At 24.0% G+C, this 11,069-nt stretch overlaps 1 protein-coding gene across 1 annotated transcript in view; it reads right to left on the minus strand.

Moving 5' to 3' along the window:
- LOC107455734 (trithorax group protein osa) overlaps window positions 1-11,069 on the minus strand; it is a gene marked incomplete in the record, with an annotated part of 132,862 nt that overhangs the window by 33,815 nt on the left and 87,978 nt on the right. Inside the window, 2 exon segments of the mRNA XM_043044854.2 lie at window positions 3,932-4,054; window positions 7,230-7,334. Of these exon segments, the coding sequence (XP_042900788.1) occupies window positions 3,932-4,054; window positions 7,230-7,334 (228 nt within the window).

The raw sequence follows: 11,069 nt of genomic DNA on the forward strand, positions 1-11,069 counted from the left end.
TATATATATATATATATATATATATATATATATATATATATATATATATATATATATATATATATATATATATATATATATATATATATATATATATATATATATATATATATATATATATATATATATATATATATATATATATATATATATATATATATATATATATATATATATATATATATATATATATATATATATATATATATATATATATATATATATATATATATATATATATATATATATATATATATATATATATATATATATATATATATATATATATATATATATATATATATATATATATATATATATATATATATATATATATATATATATATATATATATATATATATATATATATATATATATATATATATATATATATATATATATATATATATATATATATATATATATATATATATATATATATATATATATATATATATATATATATATATATATATATATATATATATATATATATATATATATATATATATATATATATATATATATATATATATATATATATATATATATATATATATATATATATATATATATATATATATATATATATATATATATATATATATATATATATATATATATATATATATATATATATATATATATATATATATATATATATATATATATATATATATATATATATATATATATATATATATATATATATATATATATATATATATATATATATATATATATATATATATATATATATATATATATATATATATATATATATATATATATATATATATATATATATATATATATATATATATATATATATATATATATATATATATATATATATATATATATATATATATATATATATATATATATATATATATATATATATATATATATATATATATATATATATATATATATATATATATATATATATATATATATATATATATATATATATATATATATATATATATATATATATATATATATATATATATATATATATATATATATATATATATATATATATATATATATATATATATATATATATATATATATATATATATATATATATATATATATATATATATATATATATATATATATATATATATATATATATATATATATATATATATATATATATATATATATATATATATATATATATATATATATATATATATATATATATATATATATATATATATATATATATATATATATATATATATATATATATATATATATATATATATATATATATATATATATATATATATATATATATATATATATATATATATATATATATATATATATATATATATATATATATATATATATATATATATATATATATATATATATATATATATATATATATATATATATATATATATATATATATATATATATATATATATATATATATATATATATATATATATATATATATATATATATATATATATATATATATATATATATATATATATATATATATATATATATATATATATATATATATATATATATATATATATATATATATATATATATATATATATATATATATATATATATATATATATATATATATATATATATATATATATATATATATATATATATATATATATATATATATATATATATATATATATATATATATATATATATATATATATATATATATATATATATATATATATATATATATATATATATATATATATATATATATATATATATATATATATATATATATATATATATATATATATATATATATATATATATATATATATATATATATATATATATATATATATATATATATATATATATATATATATATATATATATATATATATATATATATATATATATATATATATATATATATATATATATATATATATATATATATATATATATATATATATATATATATATATATATATATATATATATATATATATATATATATATATATATATATATATATATATATATATATATATATATATATATATATATATATATATATATATATATATATATATATATATATATATATATATATATATATATATATATATATATATATATATATATATATATATATATATATATATATATATATATATATATATATATATATATATATATATATATATATATATATATATATATATATATATATATATATATATATATATATATATATATATATATATATATATATATATATATATATATATATATATATATATATATATATATATATATATATATATATATATATATATATATATATATATATATATATATATATATATATATATATATATATACTTTTTAAATCATAGACAGGAAAAAATATTAACGTCAAAAATTAGTCTTAACAAAATTTTAGTTTTAAACATTTCACATAGGATAATAAATTTTGTTTATATGATAGACCACGATGAGAGATTTAAAAAACATAGTGATTAAAAACATTGATGTGTGATTTTGATCATGTTGCGTTATACTTTAAATTGCAAGAATTTGGTTTCAGGTGTGTGATTTTTGAATCACGTGAATATAAATCACAATGTGTGATTTTTTTTAAATCATCCAAACATGGATCGCACTATGTGATTTTTGAAGCGCACTAATACTAATTACGATGTGATACTTTTTAAACCGCATAGATACAGATCCAGATATGTGGTATTTAAATTGCAGAAACAGGGATTGCCCTATGTGATTTTTAAATCAAGTGAATATAAATAACGATGTGCGATTTCTAAATGACACAAATACGAATCAGATTTCTAAAAATCCAAATCCTGATTAAAGATTTTTAAATAACATGAATATGGATCACTTAGTGCAATTTTTAAATCAAGTAAGTATGGATCTTGCAGCGCAGTTTTTAAATCACGTGAATGCGATTAGCGATGTGAGATTATAAATTTGCACTAATATAGATCACATGCTTGATTTTTAAATCACACAAATGCAGATCATGATATGGGATTTTTACATCACACGAAATGCAGATCACATTGTGCTGCATTTAAATCATGTCAATATAAATTGCAATGCAGAGGATTTTCAAATTGACGAACAGGGATAAGGGCGCCAATACCCTAATTTAGCGTTTCCCAAACTTATGAGTTTTGTGTACCCTTTCTAAATTTTTCGTAACGCTATGTACAATTCATAAAAAAATTAATGTATTATTTACTATAAAAAATTTGCACAAAAGTTAAAAATCACAACAAGCTGTTGACACCACTAATTATTAACTATTAATTCTGCAAAAAATATCCAATAGAAAAATACCTATTTGTAAATTTTCATGGAAAGCTTTGTTTTTAAATAAAACTTTTCAAAATTTTCGTTTGTTGCAAGATATTTCGCATAAGAACACATACCCCCACTAAACTGTTCCTATACCACCTGGGGGAAACGCTGCCCTACCACACTTTGGGAAACGCTGCCCTAAATCCATGACGAACTGACAATATCCATGACTTATCACTGAAAATCTTGACTTTCCATGATAATTTCTGATCAAGGTCAAAATCAATAAATTTCTATGAATTCAATGACTCTCCAGTTGCGCGGATACCCTGTATGTATTAGTAATAGTAGATAAATATTCAAACAAGCAATAAATTATGAAAAAGTTCGTTCTTACCAAGGATTTTTTTAAAATTAATTTTAGGGAATTATTTAACCTGTACAAAATCCAGGAGAATTTTTATTAAACTAGTAGACCACTAGAAACTGGCAAATCCAGTAGTCTACTGGTAAATTCAGTAGAGTTGGCAGTTAAGTATTAGAAATCACATGTTTTATATACAGAGTTGACAGTTATATCCACACAATGAAATAAAAAGGAATATATACCCTGAGCATAGTGAGCTGAACTCTGGGAAGGATAAGGTGCCATGTGAGAATTACTACCACCCATCATGTTTTGATGCATTTTATTTCCATACATTGCTGGAGGGGCCATTTGTTGACTATAACCTGTCAATAAAATAACATATTAATATAAACAGAAAAACTTCTTTTCTTTAAAAAATTAATTATAAAGTTATGTTTAAAGTAGTTAGAAAATGTCATTATTTTTTTGAACTCTAGAATTGAATCATTTCTTATAAACAGAATCAGCAAATTACATGTTCTGATCATAAGACCACTATTTTATCACTATTTTTCTTACTCAAGATTTTTATTGCAAGCATTTTACTATGCAAGTAAACATTTAAATAATTGTGAACAATCCTATACATTACTATTTTTAACAGGGACGCCACTGTGTTCTCCCTGCATATATTATAGATAATGCATTAAGAGGAAAGAAACACAAAATCACTGTGCAAATGTGTGAACTCTCTGCATTTTCACAGTTTATAAGGAAAAACACAAAATTTCCTCAATTTTTCCTGTTATTTTAGATGATTTTCTAATTCCTGTGGAGTGGCAACATTGCTTAACAATGCTATGATTAAAGAATTTTGCAAGTTAAAATCAATTTAAAGAAACTGAATTTTCTATTCTCCTTCTAAAACTCCTCACCTCCGTGTCAGAATCGCGATCACATTGTCACAGAACGTTACAGAGCTCTTGCAGAAAGAATTTCCCTTTAGAAAGCTTAAAAAAAAAATTGGTTTTCTTTTCTTTCACTGATTTTTACGATTAATTATTATTTTTATTTTTTTATGTGATGGTGATTTACGAAATGCGAAAAAAGAAATAATTAGTGTGTTTTCCTCTCAAAAAATGTTAGAATATCACATATGACATTAGAATAAAAAAATATTACATATTCATTTTAAAAAAAACTACAAACAATTTTATTATATCCAAATAGGCTTTTCTTTGTAAATACAACATTTCTGTTACTTTAAATTTAATTAATAGCATATATATATTAGTTATTATTAAAAGTATCTTGCAGAAAGATATTAGTGTTAAAGAGGTTTGTTGCAGAAAGGCCAAAAAAAATTCTTCAACAGGGCTTCCCACATAAAATACCATATTTACTTTAAAATATCCTTCGAGAATAATTCTTGAAATAACAAATGTTTTAGAATAAACAAGACACTTTTTTTACATTTTGTGGGCATCCCAAGAGAGGGACGAAATTACATGAAACAGTCATAATAGTTTCTTAAATTTCACACAGAAGAAAACAAAAATTCTTAAATCTGTTAAATGCCTACAAGAGATTTATAATTTTTATCCCTTTCTAGTTTTTAACTTTAGGAAATTGATAATTCACAAAATATTTCTTAAAATATTGAGGGGGACTGTGAAACAATGCTCAAAACACCAAATTCTAGCAATTTCAGAATGGTTTATTAAATCACGATGAAAATCAGATGAAATAAGCGGAATTCTGAGGATTTCAGGACAGTGACATTTCTGATTAAAAGAATTAAAACAAGAAACTGAATCAGTACCTGTAGTTAGCATAATTGAAGCAGAGGTTTTATATACTGAGGAGTACAATGAAAAGATAAAAACACGAAATTTAAATAGTTTTGTTGGTCATCTTTATTTTCCTTCTTTAGTAGAATGTTAGAAATCACTTTTGTTTTCCCAATTCCAGTCTGGCTAGTCATGAGAACGAGTGCCTATTTTTGAGCACTCGAAACACGTTACCATATTTTATTTGTGTAAGGTAATAGGTGTTCTTTTCAAATAGAAAAAAATATTTCTATGGTCTTTCTTAATTTTAAATTTTACTAAAATTTCTCGTAAATGTAGGGGTTTAAGAATATAACAAAAACATTAAGTAAATAAAAATATAAATTTAATACTCAAGAATTACTTTATTTGAAAAATAAAGTAAGTACATACTTGAGAAACAGCTTGTCATTTCAAAAATATGAAACCTCAAACAACATATATTGACAATAACTTTTTATTCTTCAGATAATTATTACAGATTCCTGATCAAAACTGAGTCATTTCTTACTGACAAATATTTTCTTTTCTCTTATGGTGGGTTTCCGTTTCATTAATTTTGCTCTCAAATTATACAATTATGTTTTTAAAATAATTTAAAAGCTTTTAAAAGTTAAACACGTCAAACAGAAATTTAAATTGTGCTTTCTATATCAGAATTAGAGTTATAGTTTCAAAGTCTTACTGGAATCCTAGACTTCACAACATATTTTGATAATTAAGGAAAATGTTCATTCTTGAAAAAGAAACAACTATATGATGCTGCATGATCGTTGGATTCGATTGAACCAAAAAAATGGCACATTTTATACTGACGTGCACTTACCAAATCAAATGCAAGATAAGGAATTTTTAAATTTATTACACTGCAGAAGAGAATCATCTGCAAGAAACAATATTTACTATTCTAAATGTAAATAGAAAAACATATATTTGTTACGATTTTTAGATATTACTTTTATTAATTCTTATTACTTGTTAATTGATCATTTAACAACTTTTGTTTTCCTCATTTTACACAATTTAAGAAAGCAAACAAAAAGAATGCTGTGCAGCATATTTTCAAGAGTTGGTGATGCTGATAGGCTGGGAGCTTAGCATCAGAGCGCCCCATTTCATCATATACCCAGGCCATCACTACCCTTTAATCCCCATTTACTTGAAGCTTGATAGCATGTGATGCCGCAGGAGATATGAAAACTGTTTTAACACTAAATGTTCTAAAAATCAGACCCCAAGCAGCAAAATAATTTGGACCTTCATTCACGAATCTTGGCTAAATATACGTTCAAAGGGCCATTATTTTTCCGACATGGGCCCTATATAGAATTGTCAGCTTCACCCGATATTTCACAATCATTATTCAACCAATATAAGCCCTATATAGACTGATATTGAGGCTGCATAGGACCTATATTTGAAAATCTAGACCTCCCAATATTGGTCCCTCAAAGCATGTTCACATAGGGCCCATATTTAGCCCAACTAGGGCCAAGGTATAATTGTTACTAGGGACATTGTCTCGCAAAGACAACTCTGTGTCCTGCAGGAATTCAGGAGCGTAATCATTTGCTCTCCATGTCATGATGCAAATTTTTGTCTATCCTAGCAGGGTTCAAGTAAAAGAGTGGTGAAAATCAGAAGACTTATATTTAAGACCCTTTTAAGCAAGAATTGGAATTGAACACTTATACTGATTGGTAAATGTGCAGTGAATAATTTAGAATACCTTGTGATGCAGCCATAGGTGATTGTGGCATTTGTGGTTGCCCACTGTTACTTTCAGACTGAGTGGAAGAGGGTCGAGGAGGCATGGGAATGTTTGGCTGTTGGCCTAAAAAAGACATTGAACACATATAAATCAATAGGGTCAATATAAAGAACAAGTCAGTAACAGTTTATGAGAAAGGTACAAAATACAGCATGCCCTCATAGATAAGTCAAAAAACTAATCTAATGATTTTTAAAAAAAAAATTTAAATAATTAAAGTAAAAACAATTAACAAAATAACTGACAATTTTATTAGCAAATTAATAAAAAATATTGAGCACGATCAGAACAATTTTTAAAAACACATCTCTTTAAAGCAATGTTTTTATGACAAAGGGGAGAAAATGGTTTTATGATTGACTTGTTTTACCAAAGGACAGTTTGATTAAAACTGAATGAATATCAAACCCTCGAGTTTTCGGTCTTTCTACAGGGTAATTCAAAATGAATATATCAATTACAAACTGCTATAATTATTGAATGAAAAATAATTTATAGACAAGCATAACATAGAATGCGGATGGAACTTCAAAATTTAACGTAAGGTGCAGTGAAGCGAAATCCTGCGCCTGCGCGAGCACTTCAGTAAAAATGGCAAGTCCCTTGCAAAAAGCATTCCGCATTGTTAGAATTTAACAATTGCCATTCTTTCATCACAGTGCAGAGAAGATTTCGTCAGCATTACAATCAAGAGCCTCCAAATGGGAAAAACACACGCAGATGGCATAGGATGTTTGAAGAAACGGGGCGCTTGTGTCGGTTATTGCACAAAGGCTTCAGAATATATGCCGTGAAGTGTACTACCGTGTAGATGGTGCCCATGTGACCAAGGGATATCACATAGAAAATCTATGACGCATGTATACAAAAGTTCCTTCTATATCCTGAGTAAATTATACAATCAATTCTTTTTCATTAAATAGTCCCCGAGGCAGAATACCTTTGAGCTTTCTGCGACAATTCTCTCTAGTACTAATGCCTTTCCGAGAGACATTTTTAATAGTAGCAAATATTGATGTTATTGATTTAAAGTAACAGAAGCACTTTCTGTTTACAAAAAAGCCTTCATAAATAGAACAGAACAGTATATATTTTTTAAAATTATAAATGTAAGAATTTTTTTTTTAAATCTAAATATAAAAGAATAGATATTCTAATAATATTGGGGATAATCAATCTACTGTTCTAAAAATATTTGTATAGTTAAATTTCTGTTATTTGGAAATTACTTTTTATAATATCAATCTGAAATTCCAGCTAAAGTCAATCATTGCAGAGTTTTTTTATTCACAAAAGAAAGTGTTTAAAAAAAAAATTTAGGAGCCCCTCTGATATGCAAGAAAGGCATCTTTTGAATATAATTCTGCAGAAAGAAAAGAAAAAAAAGAGTTCAGAAGGGGAAAAAATATTTCAAAAAAATCTGCAGATAAAAAAATAAAAAAAATAATTAAAATTTAAAAAAACTACTTTGCCTCCCAAATAAAAAAACTTTTTCGAAGGAACTATGTAATGTTCTGCAACCATGTCGCTGTGTTGCCACGAAACTGTAAATCAGTTATAGCCATTTGTAATTGTTACATTCATTTTGAATTAACATGCATTTCAGATAGCTTAAAGTTAAAAATTAGCAAACTTATATGCAATCTTTTTGTTGAAACATTTTTAAAAAGAAAATCAATTTAATGTTATAGTTTCTCTGCATCACTCAGCTAAATAAATACATTAACAAACAAAAGATTATAATATACCAATTAGATAATTTAATTGCTTACAATAACAAATCTCACTAATTATATTGGCATCTGTAACTTAAAATCCTAATTATGCAATGCAGTTTGAACTTAATAATCCACATTCTTCTTAATAATCTACTTCTTAACAAAAATAATCTGAATAAAATAGCTTCAATTACTTGATTCTGTACAAGAAAAAAAAAGGCACCTAATACTTATCTCCATATTTTTATCATATAAAATGTATCTGCTACATTTTAGATTTTCAAATTCACGACTTTCCATGACTAATTCCAAGAATTTTTCTTGACTTAACGAAGTTACTATTCTCTCCGACAAAAACACAACAATAAATTTAAAAAAAACATTATAATAACATGAATTGAAATGATAGGTATAACCAAAACTATTATACTCTGCATCTTCATATTTATAGATTTTAAATTTAAAAAAAACAGAGTAAAGAAAGAGTTGAAGTAATAAAATAGCTGAAAAAATAATAAAGCAAGTATTTTTTTCTGCAGAATTCCATTCTAAAGATACTTTTCTTGTTCATCAGTAAGGAAAGAAATACTCCTGATTCTATTCCTGATCCTATTCTCATTTCGCAATAAAAAAAAATTGCCAATGATTGGCTTGCGTCAGCTAGAATTTGAAAAATTGATTAACAATAAATAAATAACAAAAATTCTGAAATCACAGGCGTTTAAAAGATAATTCACTCCAGGAATGATGTTTTTTCTTTCATTTTATAAAAGAACATAATTTTTTTTGAACATGGTAAAAACATTTTATACTTTAATCAAATAAGACTGTGAATGGGGATTTTGCTACAAGTTCAGATATTCAAAACACCATGAAATTGGGGGGGAGGGTAAATTCCATTTTAAAAATTAGAGGCCCTTTAACTCTTCCATGGAGTCCTAGGGTTCTAAGGAACACATTAACTGATGGTGATAAATCAGGTATTCAAGATGGTATATAGCTTAATAGTTTTAATCCGAGCAACATAAAACCACTTTTTGAGATTATTTTGCAAGACTTAATAAATACACTGCATACATAATACTGTAGAAAAAATAGTTTCTTCCTTCTTAAATATAATATCGTTTTTCAAATAAACTTCTCCCACCCCCAGCCCAAATTATCATTGATTATGCATTAAAATTAAGAATGAAACAAATGCAAAAGATCCTTAAAATAAAAACAAAATAACATTAAATAAAAAGAAATAAAAAGTCATGAACAAAAAAAGACTATCCACAGAAAGAGGATCAAAGGGGAAAAGATCAATGAAGGTTTTATTTCCATTTAGGGAGAGGGGGGAAGAGGGGAAAGAAAAAGAGCACCCTACTCAACAAACTCAAGGTCAATGCCATCAGCTGATAAAAGTATAAAATGAGGTCATTCAGCTGCAGAAAGGGAAAGTGCCAAAAGATAAATAAACGGCAAGAGGTGATTTCTACATTATTTATGGACAAGATTATATCACATTAAATGATTACAAGCAGTCTGTTATTTCTTTAAACAGTGTTTATTCGTTTGTGAGGGGAGGGGGAAGAGAACATTTTTAATCACATTAAGTACTACTCACCAAAAGGATTAAACATCAATAACTTATACAAAGCCGCCATGACTTAGTCTCATTGCAAATGAAAAAAGATTAAAAATGGCAAAAACACAACGGGGGAGCAGGGATTTGTGTTCTAGCTGTTGAGCTTGAAACTCGCATGGTAGAGAAAATTGTGAAAATGGGATATTACTACTGGAAAAATAGATGTTCAATGATTTTAAAAAATAACTAAAACAAGTGAGTATTAACATTTGTTGGAAAGGTTCATGCGCTAATTATGTGCAAGTTCGTCGTACACTTAGCCTAAAATCATCAAGCAAGCCTTGTCTTAATTATTACCCGTTTTGATGAAAAGGGTCCCGCAGTGGACTGATCGTTAAGACACGGTTCCCAGCAGATCACCGAAGTCAAGCATCACTGGCTACGGTCAGTGTGCGGGTGGGTGACCACTTGGATCAGTCTGCGTAGGGACCGAGGGTGTGCGGTATTGGT

The sequence above is a fragment of the Parasteatoda tepidariorum genome, chromosome 2 (assembly GCF_043381705.1).
Source record: "Parasteatoda tepidariorum isolate YZ-2023 chromosome 2, CAS_Ptep_4.0, whole genome shotgun sequence".
Classification (NCBI taxonomy): Eukaryota; Metazoa; Arthropoda; class Arachnida; order Araneae; family Theridiidae; genus Parasteatoda; species Parasteatoda tepidariorum.